The 24,440-nt window shown below is 49.5% G+C and overlaps 1 protein-coding gene across 1 annotated transcript in view; it reads right to left on the minus strand.

The window, feature by feature from the left end:
* DNAH1 (dynein axonemal heavy chain 1) overlaps positions 1–24,440 on the minus strand; it is an 85,920-nt gene that overhangs the window by 23,701 nt on the left and 37,779 nt on the right. Inside the window, 18 exon segments of the mRNA XM_018564373.1 lie at positions 1,199–1,370; positions 2,814–3,022; positions 3,900–4,035; positions 5,431–5,627; positions 7,321–7,551; positions 8,967–9,145; positions 9,552–9,725; positions 9,946–10,103; positions 12,042–12,202; positions 14,813–14,953; positions 15,042–15,146; positions 15,436–15,594; positions 18,069–18,188; positions 18,695–18,889; positions 19,144–19,321; positions 21,212–21,366; positions 23,356–23,447; positions 23,600–23,786. Coding sequence (XP_018419875.1) covers positions 1,199–1,370; positions 2,814–3,022; positions 3,900–4,035; positions 5,431–5,627; positions 7,321–7,551; positions 8,967–9,145; positions 9,552–9,725; positions 9,946–10,103; positions 12,042–12,202; positions 14,813–14,953; positions 15,042–15,146; positions 15,436–15,594; positions 18,069–18,188; positions 18,695–18,889; positions 19,144–19,321; positions 21,212–21,366; positions 23,356–23,447; positions 23,600–23,786 — 2,949 coding nt within the window.

Consider the following 24,440-nt stretch of genomic DNA (forward strand, 5'->3'; position numbering starts at 1 on the left):
GGAAGGGGAGGACGGAGGTCAGATAGAAGACGGAAGGGGAGGACGGAGGTCAGATAGAAGACGGAAGGGGAGGACGGAGGTCAGATAGAAGACGGAAGGGGAGGACGGAGGTCAGATAGAAGACGGAAGGGGAGGACGGAGGTCAGATAGAAGACGGAAGGGGAGGACGGAGGTCAGATAGAAGACGGAAGGGGAGGACGGAGGTCAGATAGAAGACGGAAGGGGAGGACGGAGGTCAGATAGAAGACGGAAGGGGAGGACGGAGGTCAGATAGAAGACGGAAGGGGAGGACGGAGGTCAGATAGAAGACGGAAGGGGAGGACGGAGGTCAGATAGAAGACGGAAGGGGAGGACGGAGGTCAGATAGAAGACGGAAGGGGAGGACGGAGGTCAGATAGAAGACGGAAGGGGAGGACGGAGGTCAGATAGAAGACGGAAGGGGAGGACGGAGGTCAGATAGAAGACGGAAGGGGAGGACGGAGGTCAGATAGAAGACGGAAGGGGAGGACGGAGGTCAGATAGAAGACGGAAGGGGAGGACGGAGGTCAGATAGAAGACGGAAGGGGAGGACGGAGGTCAGATAGAAGACGGAAGGGGAGGACGGAGGTCAGATAGAAGACGGAAGGGGAGGACGGAGGTCAGATAGAAGACGGAAGGGGAGGACGGAGGTCAGATAGAAGACGGAAGGGGAGGACGGAGGTCAGATAGAAGACGGAAGGGGAGGACGGAGGTCAGATAGAAGACGGAAGGGGAGGACGGAGGTCAGATAGAAGACGGAAGGGGAGGACGGAGGTCAGATAGAAGACGGAAGGGGAGGACGGAGGTCAGATAGAAGACGGAAGGGGAGGACGGAGGTCAGATAGAAGACGGAAGGGGAGGACGGAGGTCAGATAGAAGACGGAAGGGGAGGACGGAGGTCAGATAGAAGACGGAAGGGGAGGACGGAGGTCAGATAGAAGACGGAAGGGGAGGACGGAGGTCAGATAGAAGACGGAAGGGGAGGACGGAGGTCAGATAGAAGACGGAAGGGGAGGACGGAGGTCAGATAGAAGACGGAAGGGGAGGACGGAGGTCAGATAGAAGACGGAAGGGGAGGACGGAGGTCAGATAGAAGACTGAAGGGGAGGACGGGGTTCACATTTAATCACTGTTATACTGATAGCAGTGCACTGACCTCCGGCCAGAACTGATAACGTACCATGCCCTGGATGACGGAATCTTTGGACTCCAGCTCCGGGATCTCCATCAGGAAGGATGAGGCTACGGATTGTAGAGCCTCCGCCGGCCATTCGTCAAACCAGTCAATGGTACAGCAAGTCACCAGAGACGGGAACTGCCGGAGACGAGCGCGAAAAACCTCACCTATAGGACTGGAGAGAAGAGGAGGTTGTGAAGTTCGGAGAGCGGAGAACACGGAGCTGCTTTCAGTAGATTGGAGGAAACAATAAAAAATGACCCAAATCACTGACAGCTTTTAGAGTTTGGAATTTGCTTAAATTTTGTAACAATTTTCTTTAGGTAGATCGAGATCTTTACTAAACACATCACATGAAATTCTCTGTTACTTTGTATCATTGCACGACCGATGACACGAATATGTTCAGACCTGGGCCCCCGGCACCAGTGTATGAGGACAGATTGGAGGGTTTATTTCCAAACAGTCAGAATCCTAAAGTTTGGGAACTTATCAGATACACTATATTGCCAAAAGTATTGGGACGCCTTTACACGCACATGAACTCTAATGGCATCCCAGTCTTAGTCCGTAGGGTTCAGTATTGGGTTGGCTCCGCCCTTTGCCGCTATAACAGCTCCGCCTCTTCTGGGAAGGCGTCCACAAGGTTTGTGTCTATGGGAATGTTGGACCATTTGTGAGGTCAGGTACTGATGTTGGGGGAGGGGCTCGCAGTCTCCGCTCTAATTCATCCCAAAGGTGTTCTATGGGGGTGAAGTCAGGACTCTGTGCGGCCAGTCACATTCCTCCACCCCAAACTCCCCCATCCATGCCTTTATGGATCTTGCTTTGTGCACTGGTGCGCAGTCATGTTGGAACAGGAAGTGGCCATCCTCAAACTCCTCCCACAAAGTTGGGAGCATGAAATTGTCTAAAATGTCTTGGTGTGCTGATGTCTTAAGAGTTCCCTTCACTGGAACTAAGGGGCGGAGCCCAACCCCTGAAAAACAACCCCGCCCCCATAATCCCCCCTCCCCCAAACTTTACACTTGGCACAATGCAGTCCGGCAAGTACCGTTCCCCTGGCAACCGCCAAACCCAGACACGCCCATCGGATTGCCAGACAGAGAAGCGTGATTGGTTCCTCCAGAGACCACGCCTCCCCTCCTCTAGAGTCCAGTGGTGGCGCGCTTTACACCGCGGCATCTCATGATTTGCATTCACTTGGTGATGTGCGGCTTGGATGCAGCTGCTCAGCCATGGAAACCCATTCCATGAAGCTCTCTACGCACTGTTGTTGTGCCAATCTGACGGCCGCATGGAGTTTGGAGGTCTGTAGCTATTGACACTGCGGACAGTTGGCGACTTCTGCGCACTGTGCGCTTCATCATGCGCTGACCCCGCTCTGTCATGTGACGTGGCCGACCACTTCCTGGCTGAGTTGCTGTTGTTCCCAGTCGCTTCCCCTTTGTTATAATCCCAGAAACAGGTGACCGCGGAATATTTAGTAGCCGGGAAATGTCACGGAGCATCGGGATCTGAATATTTGGAGGGGCCCAATACTTTTGGTAATATAGTGTATGTATTATAGAGAAGAGGATCAGAGAAAGGAGGAGCGTCATTCATTCTGGACGGGTACCTCATGCACAGCACGGTGTGGATGTTCCCCTGTACTCGGCGGGTATAGGCGGCCATCAAGTTGGCTTTGGTTGGCTGTTGCCCCATGTCTTGTACAACCGGCTTCATGACGGTGACAATCTGATCCAGCTCCTCCGTCCCGTACAGGTTGGGGACATCTCCGGAGTTTAGGATATTGTTGATGTCTTCGAGGAATGATTCGTTCTTGATCTAGAGGATGGAAGTGTAGAGCTACTGTGAGAGGAAATAGTGCGGGGATCAGGGCCGGATTTACTCTCTCTGCTGCCCCAATGCCAGGTTCCTCAATACGCCCCCCTACTCGCCAACCCCCCCACCCCCCCATGGAGAATGGCAGACCTGCAGGCTGCATACGAGTGGTCTCGGTGGTCCCGAGATCACGTGTACAAAACAAACGGCGGCTTCCCCGCTGTACATTCAGCCCTGCTGGATCAAAGCCGGGCTAAATGTAGGAAACAACTACCCGCCCGGCACCCGGAACTACATCTCCCGGGCGTTGGGAGATAGGAATTCCACACCCCTGCTGCCCCTCTACTCCCTGCTGCCCCGAGGCCGGGCCTTGGTTGGCCTTGTGGGATATCTGGCCCTGGCGGGGATCCACGATTATCACTGAACAGACTTCAGGTTTATGATGTGCTGATGGGTTCCAGAGGGAGCTCTGGCCAGCACATTCAGCAGGGAGAAGGTCCAGTAAAGAATCAGAACACACTGGAGGGATCAGATCTCTACATCCAGTGTAATTCTGACTGGTGATCCAGAGGAAGGCAAAACAAAAGCCTGTTAGTCGGCACGGAGCGTCCACTAAACTCTATGGCACTGCATACAAAATTCATTGTTGACCCCATCAGTGTCATGATGATGATGATACTCTGGATCAAATCTTCCACCGATGAATCCACTAATTACCATCCCGGCAAATTTTATAATTACTGTATCCCGTCGGCCATCAGCAGCTTGCTTTGGCACAAAATCCTAGATTGTGACCACTCGTGGAATATAGAACTCGTAAGACCAAATTCTTTCATCTCTGCCGTGAGGGTCATGCGGGGCGAGTCTCCGGGCACTTTACCTGGGTGTCGGTGAAGAGAAAAGTGATGGGCGTATTCTGCAGTCCTGCTTTAAGTAAGATTCCTTTTAGATCCTCCCTCCACTCCGCCATCCCGTAGTTCTTAGACAGTTCGATCTGGAAGCACTCATACTCGGCCCTGGAGAGATACAGATAACATAGGATTCGGGGCTGAAGACTGAAGGGGAGGGCGGAGGTCACATATAAGACCGAAGGGAAGGGCGGAGGTCAGATAGAAGACTGAAGGGGAGGACGGAGGTCACATATAAGACTGAAGGGGAGGATGGAGGTCACATATAAGACTGAAGGGGAGGACGGAGGTCAGATATAAGACTGAATGGAAGGACGGAGGTCACATATGAGAGTGAAGGGAAGGACAGAGGTCACATATGAGAGTAGAGGGAAGGACAGAGGTCACATATAAGACTGAAGGGAAGGACGGAGGTCAGATAGGAGACTGAAGGGAAGGACGGAGGTCAGATAGAAGACTGAACGGAAGGACGGAGGTCAGATAGAAGACTAAAGGGAAGGAGGGAGGTCAGATAGAGGACTGAAGGGAAGGACGGAGGTCAGATAGAAGACTGAACGGAAGGACGGAGGTCAGATAGAAGACTAAAGGGAAGGAGGGAGGTCAGATAGAGGACTGAAGGGAAGGAGGGAGGTCAGATAGCAGACTGAAGGGAAGGAGGGAGGTCAGATAGAGCAGTGCTCACCAACCTTTTTATCGGACCGGTCAACGTTTGATAATTTTACCGTGGCCCGCTGAGGGGGGGACGTTGATTGTTTATATTTTAGATTGTTTTGATTTAATAATTTTAATTTAATTGTATTTAAAAATGCCTTCGAAATAAAATACAGTTACACCAAAAAATGAAAGCGTTGGAATTCTTCACCTATTCCACCACCGAAAAGAGGTCAGATAGAAGACTGAAGGGAAGGACGGAGGTCAGATAGAAGACTGAAGGGAAGGACGGAGGTCAGATAGAAGACTGAAGGGAAGGACGGAGGTCAGATAGAAGACTGAAGGGAAGGACGGAGGTCAGATAGAAGACTGAAGGGAAGGACGGAGGTCAGATAGAAGACTGAAGGGAAGGACGGAGGTCAGATAGAAGACTGAAGGGAAGGACGGAGGTCAGATAGAAGACTGAAGGGAAGGACGGAGGTCAGATAGAAGACTGAAGGGAAGGACGGAGGTCAGATAGAAGACTGAAGGGAAGGACAGAGGTCAGATAGAAGACTGAAGGGAAGGACGGAGGTCAGATAGAAGACTGAAGGGAAGGACAGAGGTCAGATAGAACACATTCAGTAAGCAGCAGCCAATCACTTTCATGCATTGCAATGATTAAATGATTTGTGTCTGTGAGCCCCTCACTTCCTGTCCTTGTGACACTAGGATAAGAATTACAGGGAATCGATTGTCACCGAGACAGGGAGGAACACACAGCAATTGTCAGATATTCTAACTCTTTCCTACTGTGCTCCGGTTGGACTGATTTCCTATCACTTCCTGTCCTGTCCTTCCCTTCATCCTTACATGTGACTGGCCAGTCTTGTGAGGCTCTGTCTCCCGCTTCCTCCCACGCCCAGGAGCAAAGCGTTGCCCAGCGGCTGGCGCAGGACACGACTGATGCGACAAATGTGCTGGATGGCATCAAGGAAGAGGACCAGCTTCATTTTGGAGGTGTTTATTTGATTATAATCCTCCATGTATTCCTCCATCACTTGAACGAGCTGCGAAAGAAACGCGTGACAATCCTTTAGTCTGGTTACCAAAAAACATACAAATTAATTTACCTCCTTTACAGTGTTCTTGTTCTGTTTCAGGTCACAATTCCTGATATAGACAGACGAGTTATCAGAAACTGAAACAGGACTGTGGGTGCTTAGCCACTCTGACGGATAAGCTCTGCACAGCAAGTTTTGAAGGTGGCAATGTGAGTTCCCCTTTCCAGACTGCGGCCAATCAGAAGACAGATTTCCTGATTGATGCCGCCTCAAACTGCTAAGCGACCCATGGCTCTGAGTTCAAGCAACACATGGTTGCGCCTAAGTCAAGCCCGCAGTGCTGCAATACCTCACCTGTCCTCCATGCCTGCCTCCAGTCCTCAGAGTCCTCCAAGCTTCTGCAGCTGCCATTGTTCCCTGTAATGCCCCTTTTGTACCTCAGTGTCTCCAGTACACCCTGTAAGCCCCAGTTACTCAGCTGCATCCAATCCATCCCAGTGTCTCCAGTACATCCCAGTTCCTCAAATGCACCCAATGCATCCCAGTGTCTCCAGTGCACCTGTAAGCCTCAATGACCCCAAGTGCAACCCAGAGCATCCTGTATGATCTAGTGACTCCAAGTGTGCTCATGTCTGTCCTGTGTCATCCAGTGACTCCAAGTGTGCTCATGTCTGTCCTGTGTCATCCAGTGACTCCAGGTGTGCTCATGTCCGTCCTGTGTCATCCAGTGACTCCAAGTGTGCTCATGTCCGTCCTGTGTCATCTAGTGACTCCAAGTGTGCTCATGTCCGTCCTGTGTCATCCAGTGACTCCAAGTGTGCTCATGATCGTCCTGTGTCATCAAGTGACTCCAGGTGTGCTCATGTCCGGCCTGTGTCATCAAGTGACTCCAAGTGTGCTCATGTCTGCCCTGTGTCATCTAGTGACTCCAGGTGTGTTCATGTCCGTCCTGTGTCATCTAGTGACTCCAGGTGTGCTCATGTCCGTCCTGTGTCATCTAGAGACTCCTAGTGTGCTCATGTCCGCCCTGTGTCATCTAGAGACTCCTAGTGTGCTCATGTCCGTCCTGTGTCATCTAGTGACTCCAAGTGTGCTCATGTCCGCCCTGTGTCATCTAGTGACTCCTGGTGTGCTCATGTCTGTCCTGTGTCATCCAGTGACTCCAAGTGTGCTCATGTCCGTCCTGTGTCATCTAGTGACTCCTAGTGTGCCCTGGGCACCTCTGTGACCCCTGCGCCTCCACGCAGCCTCCTATACGTTTCTGCATCATCTGGACAGTCCTTCTCTCTGTGGACACAGACCCCAGTCCATGACATAAAGAGCAGATAGAATTGATTCCTTTTTATTTCCTGGACACAGACATAATACGAAATTTACCATCATGCAGCATTATTATTCACCCAGCGACAGACCAGTGAAAGCAATGAAGGATGATGGGATGTTTGGCTCTGTTTCAAATACAAAACTCCTAGACTGATGTCCAAATCCTTTGAGCAGGACTTTCCCTTTGGCTCTTGTTTTTAAAAATGTCACCAGAGAATATGCATCAAAGTTTGCCAAAATCCTTGCAGTGTACATATCTCACATGGAGAAGATTTTATTATACCTCAATGTATCTGGAGTCTCCCTTGAAAGGACTCCAACACAGCATTGGAGGCTCTGTGGAGAGAAAAGTCATGGCCTGGTATTTCCTCCTTACCTTCTGCCTATCCTCAATGAGTTGGTAGGCTTTGGAATCTGCTCCAGTGGTCATGAAATCTCCATAGAGCACCGGCTGCTGCGGCACCACTTCCTGGAAAGTGGCCCCAAACTCCTCCATCCGGCCCTTCATCAATTCATCAAACCAGCTGCGGTCTTCATTATTCACCAGGCGGTCCTGGAAGATCCGGCAGGATTCGTGGTACCACAACTTCAAGAGGCTGAACTTGTTCTACAAGACAAAAAAAAAAATGCTAAAGTGAGGATAGCAGTCACACAGTAAAGGAATTACTCTTAAAGGGGCAACCACCCCAGTCATCGGACCAAGTACAAGAATTTACATAATGTGAAAGAACTCCTAATTCACCTCTATATGTAACAACAACCACTCCTTCAATCACATGTCCAAACAATCCTCAAATCCAGAGATATGAGTAGCCAAGATTTTATGCAAATCTCTGTAATGCTAGCCATGCCCCCCTGAGCCTCCTTAATCTTCCTATTGGTCAGTGAGGTTGCCTATCAACTCCAAAGATCAAAGCAAGAGGCTCAGAAGGCAGTACGCGTGTTATAAAACCTATTGTTCAATGTTAGCTGCCATTTTAGGGTCACAGTTCACACATGATAGTAGTGGTATCCAGCTTCCTTCCAATACCGTGTTTCCCCGAAAATAAGAAATTATTTTCGGGGTAGGTCTTATATTACAGAAATCCCTGAAGATAGCGCTAAGTCTTACTTTCGGGGTAGGTCTTACTTTCGGGGGAAACACGGTAGGAATAATGCAGTAGGCCAGGTGGTGAGGCAGGTGCAAATCTGTAGCAATTTTTTGGCCAATGCCTTTATACATTGGAAAAATCAGTCTTCAAAACTGTATTTGCTTCTAATATACAGAACAAATATTTCCATTGGGTCAATGGACATTTGCACTTGAGGTTTTAAATGTGGCACCATAGATTTCAAGGTATGCCAAATGTATGCTTTAAAGACTTTTAAAATACACTATGAAAAGAAATGTGTGTTAGATAATAATGTAAATGAGTTACTGGACTAAAAACTCTTGAAATATCAAATGGATCTGTCAGGATCTGGATCTGAACCCAGGGCCTCTGCTGTAGCTGGCGGTGGTTCTACCTGCTGAGCCACCTTGAAACCTTGGATAGCTCCTTGCCTGCTCTCCTGTGTAATCCTCAGGTAAACCTAGTTTCTGCTGAACTCTGAACTCCTTGCTCCTCCCTTGGACTTCCTATTTAAGCCACGCCTCTGCACTTCCTGTTTGCCAGATTATTGTGCTCCTGCCAATATCTTGCGTCCTTGCTCCTCCTGTGATACAATCCGCTCATACTGCTACCCGTGTACCGACCTTTGGCTGCTGATTCCCGGACCGCTCTCATCGCCTTCTGCTTCATACCGGATACCTTTAGCTACTGACCTCGGCTTGTTCTCTGACTACCCTTCTGCCTGCTCCTATACTACTACTCTCTGCTTGTGTACCAAACCCGGCCTGTTATACCACAAATTTGCCTGCTGTTTAAGCTACTGGACTCTGAGCCTGATACCAGATCGTGAACGGAACCTTTAATAAACAGAGGCCTCTAGGTATGCAGTATATGGAGAGACGGAGAATAGTTCTTTTCACCAGACTCTTACCTCCATTTTGGTTGGATCAGCCATCAGCATGCCCTGGAACACCTTGGACAGGTCTCGCAGATTGAAGGTGTAGTGGGATTTTGCTGGGGTGGGGAGGAGCTGTGACGTAATTGTATTGTAGACTTTTATTGTAGCATCAACTAGCTGCTCGGTTAGGTTCTGGATGGTTGGTGCGCCAACTGAGAGGAAATGAAGAGACAATAAATATTGGAGGACTAGAAAAGCTGCGAATGGTTAAAAACATTCAGCCAGTCAAAAACCCTGTCACTCTGGGCTGAGAACATCCAACAATGTCTGCAAAGAGATAAGGTCTAAAGAGTCTATAGAAGATTTGTAGAAGACAGAGATTGGGTTTATTCAGTAAGTTCAGAAAAGCAACGCACAGTAACGTATGGCAGTTATTAAGAATTTAGTCTTAATTTGGTCAGACAACCAGGGATGATCCCCCCTATGGAAGGTTCAGGGGGGCGGCTCATCCAGGGAGAAAACAAAACGATTGGACAAGGTTTTCCAACCTATCCAATCCCATCTCCCTCAATAATCCTTGGTTGGTGGTCTCTTCTGGAGCCCCATAGTCACACTCACCCATCCAGTTGGCCAGGATACTGGAGAAGATTCGACTCTTGCTGCTGTCGGCCATCTCGGTGAAGGACAAGTAGTTGAAGTGACGGGTGAGGCGGGGGGAAACGGGATTCCTGCCTCCTCCTGGCGGCCCCATGGCACACAGGAAGTTAATGTCTACTAACTTCTTAAAGACCCCTGGTGATAGGAAAGGAGACAGAATACGGACTATCAGTATTTCACAAGGAAAATGATAAGGAAGCCACATGGCAGCAATTCGGAGGCTTCCAATCAAACTGAATACATCTGTACATCTGTAGCTGTATCGATAGTAATTATTAGTAGGGGTTCCTTAAGAACCGCACGTTATTTCAAGGGTTCTTCTATGTTACAAAAGTTGAGAAAGGCTGCCGAATACCTATCTGCTTGCGGTCGTACCACCCTCCGTGGTCCATCCACTGTCTCAGCAGCTCGATGGGTGGCTGTGCTCCATAGGTCTCCAGTGCCGGCATGTTCATATCATCAATAAAGAAGATGAAGTAACGTCCAAGGGGTGGAGCAAACACCCCTTTCCTCCTGCAATAGCAGATGAATATGAGCTGCATGCAGAGTATACGAATAACCAATGTAACATTAATTATGAAAATATTGCAACAATTTGACATCTGATATTTACAAAGAGTGACGATCCATTGATTATCAATCTCTATGTTTTTCATGCGGGACATTCAGTTCTTATGTTCTGAACATCCCAAGTGTATTTTAATATTTTGCAGCCCTGTTGAGGAGAAGGTTTCTTGCATCCTCAGAATCCCGTTGGGTTTTTAAAAAGTTTTTACATACTGGAAAACAGACTTTGAGTTTGGAACTTCATCCAGCACTGTGCAATCCCTATCTCACTAGATACATGTGGGCAAGATCCCTGACTCCGTCCAGCCTTACCTCTTAGGACTGTTGGCCTCCCATACATAAAGGTGTCACAAGGACAGTACATGCAATGGCAAGGAAACTGAACCAATCACAAAATCTGGCAGTGGATAATTCAATCATTGATTTCCTCTAAAATTGCCCTCTAGATGTTAACTTTCATTCTGGAACCTATCCAAACATTATAATGACAGATCAGTTCCAAACAATCAACTAACAGGGCTTAATGTTCTATATGTGGGCCCTTTGAGATTATGAAGACTAAAATGTAAGATGTGCATTGAAATGTGGCCAGTTTATTATGACCACCTGATGTTTATAGCAAATTAGCTATAATTTTGCGCTGAACTTGCTAGAGGGCCGGACCATTATAAATAGGGAAGCGGGTTGGTTACCACGACAGTAGAAGTGATTGGGAAGATACGGGGAAACAACGCGATGTAACAGCCTCTGAATGTGGGATGATTGTTGGCGCTCGGAGCCATGGAGCGAGTATCAGCAAAACAGCAGAATTCGTTACATGTTCAGGAGCAGCTCATTGATAAAGTGTTTAAAGACCGGACTGTCAGCCGAAAATCTGGGTCTGAATGTGCGAATTGTGGCCGTCAGCGACTAGTCAATGTTAGGGCAGAATGGGGGAGGGGCAAGACTGGTACAAGACAATAGAAGGGCAACAGTGCCGTGTCAGATTCCTCGCATCACCTTTCATCATCTCGTGGAGTCACCAGGCGGCCCAACAAAGTCATCTCGTGGAGTTATCTCGTGGCCCAACAAAGTACTGATGGGGGTGGTCATAATAATCTGGCCACTCAGTGTATGGTACGTGTTTGTGAATTTTGCATGTTTTTTTTTTCTCTCTTTTTGGTTACTTTTGTTTCTCAGATGTGTGCGTTTTGGCACCCTTTAGCGGTCATTGGTTTTGGGTTCTATGTAAGCCGGTTTTCAGAGGTGACGGAATTGAAATACCAATATATGGACAACATCACTTTGGTCACCTTGTATGTATCACAAATATGATTCTATGTGAGAGCTGGGTATACAGTATATAATAATATGCGATGCAACACGCACATCTGTATGGATATGTTCTGCAAAGTAACGTGTATCTCCTGCAAACCAATAAAAAAATGTTTTACATAAAAAAAAAAAAAAATGACAGATCAGGTTGGTCCTTGGCCTCTTCTCAGAAGGTCCCTGTGATGTGAAAGATGCCCAATAGCACAATGAGATCCTCGCTGACCAGAGATGCTCATACTGCTATGAGTATATTAATAAACTGTGCAAAGGATCAACAGTGGGTAACTGAGGGCATAGCGTTTTGTTTTAGGTCTTTCTTTTTTTCCCCCTCTTACCTCTATAGGTTGAACTCTTTTCAACCTGACTAACCATGTAACAGAGATGATGGTCTCATATAATGTATCTGCGAGAAGCTTTGTCTCCGTCCCAGGATTCATGTATTGGTGTGTATGGTCCTAGCATGGGACTTCTGCTCCTCTGGGGTTGGACTTCAGGGTGACCCTTTTTCCTGACCCCCTTATTCTCAGTGCACAGTGATAACCCTCCCCCGAGCTTCATCGGGCCTCTTGCCTTTTGTCCAGCTTGCTGTCTATAAGATCTTGGGTCTGATTGGCCGATGTCCGCGCAGAGAACATAAGGAAGTGACTAATGTATTCCAGCGGCATGTTCTTCAGAAGCTTGTCTGAGACAGTCAGGGTCTTCCCGGTGCCGGTGGGACCAATGCAAAGAACCTGAGATCAGCCAGAAAACAAAAGACGTTACTACATGAACAATGAAGCGAGGGGTGAAAATTACAAAAATAAATGAACTCCTTCCTTCTTCACCAATGATATCTCATAGTAAACCATTCCTGACAGAAACACAGAATCTGATATTTTATGTTATGTTGATTGGCTGACATGCTGATCCACCAGCTTCAGCATTTTCTGAATCAATGACCTGGTAAATGTTTGCAAATCAGACAAGCTGGAAAAAAATGTGCCTATCAGTTCCAGGTTAGTGACAAGTCCTGAAACAAGAGGCTCAACATGACGTGCAGGTAACTGGTCTGTATACAAAAGTCATCAATGACATACAAGTTGGTTAAGATATAGTAAAGTCCTGTTATTTAACATCTTATTTTACCAATTCTCCGAATGATTGATTATGCATTAACTATTATGAAACCTCAAAACTACTCATCCACTCCCTTGTTATCTCTCGTCTTGACTATTGCAACTCCCTCCTCATTGGCCCACCTGTACACAGGCTCCTCCCCTCTTCAGTCCATTATGAATGCTGCTGCTAGACTCATTCACCTAACCAACCACTCAGTTTCTGCAACCCCCCTCTACCAATCCCTCCACTGGCTTCCATCCCCCACCCCCCTCTGCCAATCCCTGCACTGGCTTCCATCCCCCACCCCCCTCTGCCAATCCCTGCACTGGCTTCCATCCCCCACCCCCCTCTGCCAATCCCTGCACTGGCTTCCATCCCCCACCCCCCTCTGCCAATCCCTGCACTGGCTTCCATCCCCCACCCCCCTCTGCCAATCCCTGCACTGGCTTCCATCCCCCACCCCCCTCTGCCAATCCCTGCACTGGCTTCCATCCCCCACCCCCCTCTGCCAATCCCTGCACTGGCTTCCATCCCCCACCCCCCTCTGCCAATCCCTGCACTGGCTTCCATCCCCCACCCCCCTCTGCCAATCCCTGCACTGGCTTCCATCCCCCACCCCCCTCTGCCAATCCCTGCACTGGCTTCCATCCCCCACCCCCCTCTGCCAATCCCTGCACTGGCTTCCATCCCCCACCCCCCTCTGCCAATCCCTGCACTGGCTTCCATCCCCCACCCCCCTCTGCCAATCCCTGCACTGGCTTCCATCCCCCACCCCCCTCTGCCAATCCCTGCACTGGCTTCCATCCCCCACCCCCCTCTGCCAATCCCTGCACTGGCTTCCATCCCCCACCCCCCTCTGCCAATCCCTGCACTGGCTTCCATCCCCCACCCCCCTCTGCCAATCCCTGCACTGGCTTCCATCCCCCACCCCCCTCTGCCAATCCCTGCACTGGCTTCCATCCCCCACCCCCCTCTGCCAATCCCTGCACTGGCTTCCATCCCCCACCCCCCTCTGCCAATCCCTGCACTGGCTTCCATCCCCCACCCCCCTCTGCCAATCCCTGCACTGGCTTCCATCCCCCACCCCCCTCTGCCAATCCCTGCACTGGCTTCCATCCCCCACCCCCCTCTGCCAATCCCTGCACTGGCTTCCATCCCCCACCCCCCTCTGCCAATCCCTGCACTGGCTTCCATCCCCCACCCCCCTCTGCCAATCCCTGCACTGGCTTCCATCCCCCACCCCCCTCTGCCAATCCCTGCACTGGCTTCCATCCCCCACCCCCCTCTGCCAATCCCTGCACTGGCTTCCATCCCCCACCCCCCTCTGCCAATCCCTGCACTGGCTTCCATCCCCCACCCCCCTCTGCCAATCCCTGCACTGGCTTCCATCCCCCACCCCCCTCTGCCAATCCCTGCACTGGCTTCCATCCCCCACCCCCCTCTGCCAATCCCTGCACTGGCTTCCATCCCCCACCCCCCTCTGCCAATCCCTCCACTGGCTTCCATCCCCGCCCCCCTCTGCCAATCCCTGCGCTGGCTTCCAATAGCCCGAAGGATTACATTCAAAATATTAACGAGGACTTACAAAGCCATTTACAACTCTGCCCCCCGGCTATATCTCCAACCTTGTCTCAAAGTATCACTCTAACCGTCCCCTCATCCCAAGACCTCCTGCTTTCCAGCTCCCTCGTCAACTCCTCCCATGCTCGCCTCCAGGACTTCTCTAGAGTCTCTCCCATCCTCTGGAACTCTTTACCTCAACCTGTCTGTCTTTCTCCCACCTTGACTGCCTTTAGGCGATCCCTTAAGACTCATCTCTTCAGGGAAGCCGATCCCACCTCAACCTAACCAATGAACCATCACATTCTCAAACAATTCATCCCCACACAGCTCCCGCCTCATGCATCACTGGCCCCTCCCTTTTAGATTGTAAGCCCTCAGGGGCAGGGCCCTCCTTGCCATCTTGTCTGGAATTGTATTGTGATTGTAATGTCTTCCTTATATTGTAAAGCGCTGCGCAAACTGTTGGCGCTATATAAATCCCGTGTAATAATAATAATAATATATATATACTGCCATTCTATATACCTCAGCTTATAAGCATTATAACTGCATTAACAGTATTCCTAATGTTTGATATGTAGAACCGGCACAACTTTCAGAAGGAGACCGAACATTCTGGGATCCATCACCACAAAACTCAACCCTAACTCCTGCTGTTCTCAGACACTTGTAACACCTACAGGCTTCTTGTTGGTGAGCAGCATCCCCAGGAGGTGGGACATCCTCACGGTGTCCAATGTGGGTACGATGATATCCGCGTAGCTGGTGTCGGGTGCGATGGAGAAGGGGGCGGAAGATTCCATCCAGTTCACCCAGCGCACCTAAATCAGGAGATGAAGCAGATTTACACACAGCAGGAGGACAAGTCTGATATTATGGACAGGTGATTGGGTGCATGGCGCGTCTCACCTTCCGCTGGGTGTCCTCATCCTCGTCCTCAGCAGTGCTACTGATTCCGGCATCATCCAACATGTAGTCATAGACTAATCCTTCCTCTGGGAACAACATTGTCACCTGCCAACAAACCATTTGTCTTCTATTAATAGGTGGAGGACCCAGAGAAGGATTTCGATAAGCTCTGATTTTGTGTCTCATGCATGAAGAGAAAAGGAGTGCAGACAACTGCAACTAATGGACCTCTCCCTACATAACTTTAACGCAGTATGGAAGATTAAATGAAGGATTCTGATTCGCTGCTATGGAAAGTTAAATGGCTCTCTCCTCTTTTATGACAGAGACCCGATGAACATCGCTTGTGTTTTTGACCCGTCGTCGTCCTTAGATTTATTTTATGCAATCTTACCTTTTCAGATGCCATTTTGTCTCTCAGGAATTTACTGAACAGTTCACGGCTGGCAGAGTCTCCAGAGATCCCAACGCTCCACACCAGCGAGAAGAAGAACCAGGATTCCACCAGATCTCCAACATGATTCAGCTTCTCCTGTGAGATCTTCTTCTGTCCCTGGAAAAGAAACAAGGAATGTGTTCATAACGTGTATAGACACAAAGCTGCTAAATGTCTTCTATATCCAGATCCCCCTTTCTATTTTTTTTTCTGTAAGTTCTGATATATAGAGCTGGACTTGTAATATTCACCTGCACTATGTTGCAATTTGTTTCTGGACATCTGACAATCATACCTACTATATGACAAAAAGTATGTGCACCCCCCTCCAAATGATGGAGTTCAGGTGTCTCCAGTGAAGGGAACTGTTAATACTACAACATACAAAGACATTGCAGACAATTGTGATCTTCCAGCCGTGTGGTCACAGTTTGGTGAAGACCCTTTTCTGTTCCACCATGACTGTCCCCTGTGTACAGAGCTCCATACAGACATGGTGTGACCAGTTTCATGTTGAAAACTCTGTCCTTCATAGAGCTGTGACCTCAACCTATTGAACACCTTTGGGATGAATTGGAACCCCGATTGTGAGCCGGGTCTTCTCATCCAACATCAGCTCCTGACCTCACAAATGATCTATTTGCTAAATGGACACAAATTCTCACAGACACATTCCATCAACTTGTGGAAAGCCCTCACAGAAGAGTGTTATAGCAACAAAGTGGTGTCAACTACATATTATTCTGTCACACTTCCCTGTGCCATGATCCGGAGCCGGGTTTTGCCTCCTGTCCCAGGTGTTCGGCTCCCTGCCAATCCACGCAGAACCTCAGTCTTAAATGTTCAGCTCACTTGTTGCCTGATGTTCAAGCAACAAATTGTTACCGGACCCCCTGTGTACTATTTGCCTTGGATACCTGCGAATTGACATTGACCTGCTTGGTTTCTTGTGCCTCCTGTGATTGCTTTGCGCACCCTGTCAGTTCCTGCTTCCTGTGAGTTTGTCTTCCTCCTGTGTGGCTGTTTGTCCTTACAGCCTCTCTCCCCTGTTATCTCCAGATAGCCGTGTTGTGCTGTCTCTCTGCTGTCTTCTTGTGTTCCCTTCCCACTGTTGTTTGGACTCCTGCTCCTGTGTCCCTCTGTATCCTGTAATGCTGTGTGTGTGTCCACGCCTTGCCCCTGTCTGCCTTGCCTCCAGAGCCCCGGTGCTGCATCAGTTCTTGAGTCTGTGTGAGTGCACTAGAGGACCGCTACCTGGAAAGTGTCCAGCGGCCAATCATCCTCACCATCAGAGGCACTGTGGAAGACCTGGCCCTTCTTAGATCCTGCGCCTCTAGTGCGTCCCTGATAATGCACAGACCCCTAGTTTCTGAGTCCTCTGCCCTGTACCCAAAGGCTTCATTCCAGCTTGCTACTCTAAACCTGCTCCACAAAACCCGGAGCTCTCGTGCACCAGCGACTCGGGTTCCCAGACCGTGACATAATGGTCATGGTTTTGGAATGGGAAGTCCAATAAGCTCATATAGGTGTGATGGCCAAGTGTCCACAAACCTTTGGTTAGTATAATATACTAACTTATCTTCTTATTTTATGTTAGTGATAAAAATATATATCTCCTCAATGCCCGGGAAGGAACTGACCCTGGTAAGCCCTTCTCTTTCCCTCTCCCTACCCACCCTAGACTTTCCTACTCTTTCTTCTTCTTCTCTCTCTATTCCTTTCCAACTGTCCCTCTTGGGGGCGACCTTTAATGTTTGCAGTGGTTTAGTATGCTCTCTCACAGCGCGAATGGCGGTTCTGTGATGCAGTGACTCACAAAAGAACATCTTCCTCCTTATAACCCTGCAAGTTTGTTGGGCCCCCCAGGGGCGTCCCGAATAACTCCTTGAATTGCGTGCTGTAAGTTGTATCCATGTGCTCCCACTGTCTTTGCAAATGTGTCCTGTTATGTCAAAATCAATAAACATCTTTATCGTTCTATCTGAGCTTGAAAAAGAGGGGACACCTCGAAACGCGTTGCTCTCCGCCCTCCTTTCCCGTTACAACCGTCATCCCATCACAGATCTGACTGACTGCCGACATTTCTAGATAACGGCTCCCGCACACTGCCCCAGTCTGCGCTGACAGAGAACGAGCAGCAGTATCTCCAGCCGCGGCCACAGTAGTCCAGCATCCGACACCGCCGATTCTCCCCCACACCGCTCAGCTCCCAGACTCACACAGCGGTGCCACGGACTGAGCTCCCATTCCCCCCTCCTCGCTCACAGCCTTCTCTCCCCTTGTGGATGCACGTCCCCAGGCAGTACACCAGCCAGATTCGGGCACACCAGATTCGGGCACACACCACGGGTGTCCCGAGCCTACACACTGGCCGTCCATCCTCTGGTCCCAGGATCTACATGTAAGCGCTTATACATTTAATTTTCTACCACGGTCTGCCAAGTTAGCTAGCGGTTTATTGTGTTTGCGCCCTTTGTATCCCTTTGTTGCTTCCTTGAAGAGATGAGTCTTTAGGGAACGCCTAAACGCAGTCAAGGTGGGAGCAATAAATTGGTGACAATAAATTTCCAAAGAGATCAGAGCAGATTTACCTCTCGTTGTATGAAGGGCTGGAAGAAACACTCGAGAAGTTTGAGAAGACTCATCACCAGGTTACTGTCGGTGGAAGTGATCACCTCCCTCACCGATAGGCGGACAAACTGGATGGAATCCTGAACATGAAAAGAGAGATTACTGAATGGACTAAAATTCATTAATGAATGGACTCAGCAGTGACTTAGGGATCGGGGGAAGGAATCCCAACACTCTCAGAAGTGTTGAACGCCAAGGAGGCTTCCCAAGGCTGCAGAGCTGGAATGGAGGAGACCCAGGCTGCTGGAGCAGTGAGTATACCTTATCTTCTTTTGCAGGGAAGTAAAACTATTCAAGCTGTAGAGACCTGGCAGGGTCACTTTAAGACAAAGCCGGCAATTATTACTCAAATATGTGCTTTTTGAAAATAAGATACATTTTCCCTTCCAGCAAATTTTATAATAATTACTCTAAATATCTACTTACAGATAATGAGCTTTTTTTAATTATACAGCAGACTAGAAGGTTTGCCAGCGGTAATGCTGATACCTCTGGAGCTCAGTCCTGTGGGGTCCCGCTGATTCTAATGAAGTTGAATGTTGTTATGTATTGTACATTATGACTCCGGTGAGGCCGATCCATTTACCTGCAGGAATCGGGAGAAGAGCGACTCCAGCTGCTCTTTGTGCGGCTCCATGACAGCGGGAATACGGCGCAGCCAACATTCCGTGAACGGCGTCAGTCCCAGAATACTGGGCTCCAAATACACCATACCGCAACGTGAGACTGTGGCTGGAGAAGCAACGGCCAAATCCTGAACCTCAAACATCATGGTCATGGCCTGAGGAGTGAAGACACAGGTTACAATACACTGCGGAGAATCACATTATTATTCTCATGGCAAAACTTCAGCTTTTACAAAACGTGAAGGCTGATGATCATAATGACAGTGATGGAGCCTCACGCAAAAGCAGATTTTGTGAAGGATCTCCGGTGTCTGCTGGGCGGCCACTCGGGAGTTGGTGATTATAACTACAATTAACTTAGCTGAGCTACAGAACATTGAAAGGGGTGATGGTCAAGTCTGGGGGTCACCTCGGTCAGTTTGATTATCTCCCCGGAGCTCAGACACAGCTTCTTGTTGTCATCCAGCACCGTGTTCATGTTCTCAATCCACACAGCATCTACAGGCCCGTCGAACATGTACCACTTCTTATCCGGGTCTGTGGAAGAGGCGCCTCCTCTGATCAGGGAGGACAAGATCCCGTCCGACCTGCATTGGGAACCAACAGAGAAAAATGTAAGACAAAGTCCAAAGTAAGGGCAGCTCTAGGATTGTCAGTTCAGCAGTTCTTGTATCCAATGGGGTGTTCATGAGGGGCACTTTGTTTGTTATCTAGAAGATATGTTGTCTGCACACCATTCTACAACCGAATGTCCTTTTTATTCGTATTCCTTTAGTACCTTGGTTCTCAACTGGTGGGTCATGACCCAAAAGTGGGTCGCGACCCCATGATCAGTGGGTCCCCACGTGCCTTCCACTTTTCTAGGTGAGAGGCTCCTCAGCCTCCCCCTAGCACAGCACCGTCAGTTCTTGTGCCAAGCAGCCATTCAGAATATGCTGCCCGGCGCCGAGAGTCAGCTTGAGGTGGGCTCTGTGTGTCTCTGAGGACTCTGTGTGTCTTTGAGGGCTCTGCACGTCTCTGAGGGCTCTGTGTGTCTCTGAACGTCTCTGAGGGCTCTGCACGTCTCTGAGGGCTCTGCGCGTCTCTGAGGGCTCTGTGCGTCTCTGAGGGCTCTGTGCGTCTCTGAGGGCTCTGTGCGTCTCCGAGGGCTCTGTGCGTCTCCGAGGGCTCTGTGCGTCTCCGAGGGCTCTGTGCGTCTCTGAGGGCTCTGTGCGTCTCCGAGGGCTCTGTGCGTCTCCGAGGGCTCTGTGCGTCTCCGAGGGCTCTGTGTGTCTCCGAGGGCTCTGTGTGTCTCCGAGGGCTCTGTGTGTCTCCGAGGGCTCTGTGTGTCTCCGAGGGCTCTGTGTGTCTCCGAGGGCTCTGTGTGTCTCCGAGGGCTCTGCTCGTCTCTGAGGGCTCTGTGTGTCTCCGAGGGCTCTGCGCGTCTCCGAGAGCTCTGCTCGTCTCTGAGGGCTCTGTGTGTCTCTGAGGGCTCTGTGTGTCTCTGAGGGCTCTGTGTGTCTACGAGGGCTCTGTGTGTCTACGAGGGCTCTGTGTGTCTACGAGGGCTCTGTGTGTCTACGAGGGCTCTGTGTGTCAACGAGGGCTTTGTGTGTCTACGAGGGCTCTGTGTGTCTACGAGGGCTCTGTGTGTCTCCGAGGACTCTGTGCGTCTACGAGGGCTCTGTGTGTCTCCTCCAAGGGCTCTGTGCGTCTCCGAGGACTCTGTGCGTCTCTGAGGGCTCTGTGTGTCTCTGAGGGCTCTGTGTGTCCCCGAGGGCTGTGTGTGTCTTTGAGGGCTCTGTGTGTGTCTTTGAGGGCTCTGTGTGTGTCTTTGAGGGCTCTGTGTGTGTCTTTGAGGGCTCTGTGTGTGTCTTTGAGGGCTCTGTGTGTGTCTCTGAGGGCTCTGTGTGTGTCTCTGAGGACTCTGTGTGTCTACGAGGACTCTGTGTGTCTCCGAGGGCTCTGTGTGTCTACGAGGACTCTGTGTGTCTACGAGGACTCTGTGTGTCTACGAGGACTCTGTGTGTCTACGAGGGCTCTGTGTTCTCAATCTCCTTATCTATTTTAAAAGGTCTGTTTAGCCCCCAAATATTTCCCCAAAGCCCCTAAAAGTAAAGTAAAAAATAAAAATATTAAATAAAAAATGAATTAATAAATAAAAATAAAAATAAAACAAAATTAAAAATTTTTATAAAAAATAATTTAAAATAAAATATTTAAAGAATTTAAAATGTTTTAAATAAAAACATTTTCGGGTTTCGGCCTGACATTTTTTTTCCATTTCGGTTTCATTTCGGGTTTTAAAATGTTCATTTCGGTGCACCTCTAGTTGTTATCTTTTATCACTTCAAAGCATTCAGAGCAGTGAAGGGTAAATTGCTGCTTTGGGTTACTGCTTTGCCTCGATCATGTTCCATTGTAATTCCCTCTAATTGTATCATTTTTAGGATGTGAACATCTACAGCTTGGAAGTCTAGGAAAGATGCGACTCTCACCATTCATGTGTCAGCAGATCGAACTCCCCATAAAGCTGACCCATTGTGATGGACTTGGGGTTCAGGACGTAGTAGTAAACTGTCTCGTAGGTCCCACCACTGACTGAAGGGAGACCCTTAAGAGACGTCATGGCTGCAGCAAGGACCTTGTAACACTAAAGAAATAGAAAAATACACAATTTGATCAACCGCAAAACCTGATTAATGATACAGAACAGATTCACATAAAATCATTGAAATTATACTGGAAGAAAATAAGATGAAACCTCTAATTGTATCACTGCCGTGGCACTTTTTTTTAAAAGCAGACCTGTCCTATAATTCCTTAGCTGCCAGGGTTCTCTGACTCCCTCCATGTCCTGGCAGACAGAGGCTAGCTGAGACTTGTAGTTTTACATTAGCAGGTTGCCAGATTGCCTAAATTAACATTAAAGCAAAACTGAATTCTCACTCCTTTTCCTCTCTTTGTATTCCTCCGCAATGCTATGATGTGTGGAAATGCCATACAATAGCTTTCATCCCCCCCCCGCAAATTCTGCTTCATGCTCTTCCTCTCCAGTGCTCTGTGCTGGCAGAGCTTAGTAACTACCACACCCCTCATCACAGCCACACACCACATCACAAGTCCAAGACCAGAGAGAGGGTGTGTCTACCCAGAGAGAGGGTGTGTCTAACCAGAGGGGGGGGTGTCTGATCAGAGAGGGGGGGTGTCTGATCATAGAGGGGGGGTATCTGACCAGAGAGGGGGTGTGTCTGATCATAGAGGGGGGTGTCTGATCATAGAGGGGGGGTATCTGACCAGAGAGGGGGTGTGTCTGATCATAGAGGGGGGTGTCTGATCATAGAGGGGGGGTATCTGACCAGAGAGGGGGTGTGTCTGATCATAGAGGGGGGTGTCTGATCATAGAGGGGGGGTATCTGACCAGAGAGGGGGTGTGTCTGATCATAGAGGGGGGTGTCTGATCATAGAGGGGGGGTATCTGACCAGAGAGGGGGTGTGTCTGATCATAGAGGGGGGTGTCTGATCATAGAGGGGGGGTATCTGACCAGAGAGGGGGTGTGTCTGATCATAGAGGGGGGTGTCTGATCATAGAGGGGGGGTATCTGACCAGAGAGGGGGTGTGTCTGATCATAGAGGGGGGTGTCTGATCATAGAGGGGGGGTATCTGACCAGAGAGGGGGTGTGTCTGATCATAGAGGGGGGTGTCTGATCATAGAGGGGGGGTATCTGACCAGAGAGGGGGTGTGTCTGATCATAGAGGGGGGTGTCTGATCATAGAGGGGGGGTATCTGACCAGAGAGGGGGTGTGTCTGATCATAGAGGGGGGTGTCTGATCATAGAGGGGGGGTATCTGACCAGAGAGGGGGTGTGTCTGATCATAGAGGGGGGTGTCTGATCATAGAGGGGGGGTATCTGACCAGAGAGGGGGTGTGTCTGATCATAGAGGGGGGTGTCTGATCATAGAGGGGGGGTATCTGACCAGAGAGGGGGTGTGTCTGATCATAGAGGGGGGTGTCTGATCATAGAGGGGGGGTATCTGACCAGAGAGGGGGTGTGTCTGATCATAGAGGGGGGTGTCTGATCATAGAGGGGGGGTATCTGACCAGAGAGGGGGTGTGTCTGATCATAGAGGGGGGTGTCTGATCATAGAGGGGGGGTATCTGACCAGAGAGGGGGTGTGTCTGATCATAGAGGGGGGTGTCTGATCATAGAGGGGGGGTATCTGACCAGAGAGGGGGTGTGTCTGATCATAGAGGGGGGTGTCTGATCATAGAGGGGGGGTATCTGACCAGAGAGGGGGTGTGTCTGATCATAGAGGGGGGTGTCTGATCATAGAGGGGGGGTATCTGACCAGAGAGGGGGTGTGTCTGATCAGAGAAGGAACTTGTCTGACTAGAGAGGGAATGTGTCAGACTAGTGAGGGAGTGTGTCAGACCAGTTCTCTTCGTGAGTTCTGATTACCAAGTGCACTAAGTCTAACTCAGGTGGCACTTGGACTGCGCAGTCCTATTTAGACACCCAGCGTAGCTGCTATAAGAGGAAAGTGGAGGTAAGACGATAAGAATAGAAGCTATAAGTGCACAGTCCATCTGGCTGCATATCGGTTTCTATGACATGAATTGCACTATAAATGGAGAGATACCTGTGACTTTCCCGAACCAGTCGGCCCTACAAGCATCAGGCCGTGTCGCACCACGGTGGTCTCATACAGCTGGATACATTTTGTCACAAAGCCTAAAACACCAAGAGAAAAACAAATACGCATTGTGCTCAATGGACCAATCATTGAATTGAATTGTGAGAATAACCAGCAGCAATAAGGAATCTTTCATCTATGAAGTCCCTCCGTCATTGAAGATTAAAGTTATTATCACGAGTCTCCTCACCATCCACATCTTTGAGGTTTTCCTGGGTGCACGTTTTACGAATGGCCTCCTCCAGGCTTCCGTAATCGATGTGTACATCTTCAATCCGGGGGAAGAGATCTGACACAATCCCGCTGAAGAGCTTCAGGTCATCCTGTAGGAATTTGGGGACGTTAACGTCTCGGATCGCTCTGAGACAGATCAGCTCCTGTGGGAAGGTAAAAGTTACATAGTTACATAGTATTTGAGGTTGAATAAAGACACAAGTCCATCAAGTCACACCTATTGTGTGTGTGTGTGTGTGTATATAGGTCCCTGTGTCATCTCATTCTTAGGAGTACCTATACCCCGGTACATTACGGTCTCTGAGGAAATCGTCCAAAAGCTTCTTGAATGATTCCACACTATTTGCTGATATCACTGCCTGTGGCAGCGAGTTCCTGACCCTAACCGCTCTAACTGTGAAGAACCCCCTTCGCCCCTTGTGTTGGAAGAGAAACACTTACTGTAGTAGCTGGCAAGGCATGATGGGAGTGAGGATTTCCAAAGTCTTTAGGCACAAATGTATTGAGGTAGCTACATGGAGAGGCCGCCTTGTGCATCTCGGAGTGTCACGTACCTGTCTGATCAGCTCCTGTTCAGGGTTTGAACCCGGGCACGGAAGTGCACGAACCTAGCCATTTAGCCACTGGAAGGACTTGGGTTCTGCTGCAGGTTTTTTGTACTGAGCAACTCTCCTTAGGCGACCCAGGCGGCCGCTATGGGGCCTGAGGCACGGCGGGGCCCAGCCAGGGCATCTCCCTGATGCCATGCGGGCCGCTATGGCATCTTGCTCGGACAGCCAGGCTGCTGGCTGTCACTG

Source organism: Nanorana parkeri, unplaced genomic scaffold (assembly GCF_000935625.1).
Source record: "Nanorana parkeri isolate BGI_ZX_2015 unplaced genomic scaffold, ASM93562v1 scaffold748, whole genome shotgun sequence".
Classification (NCBI taxonomy): Eukaryota; Metazoa; Chordata; class Amphibia; order Anura; family Dicroglossidae; genus Nanorana; species Nanorana parkeri.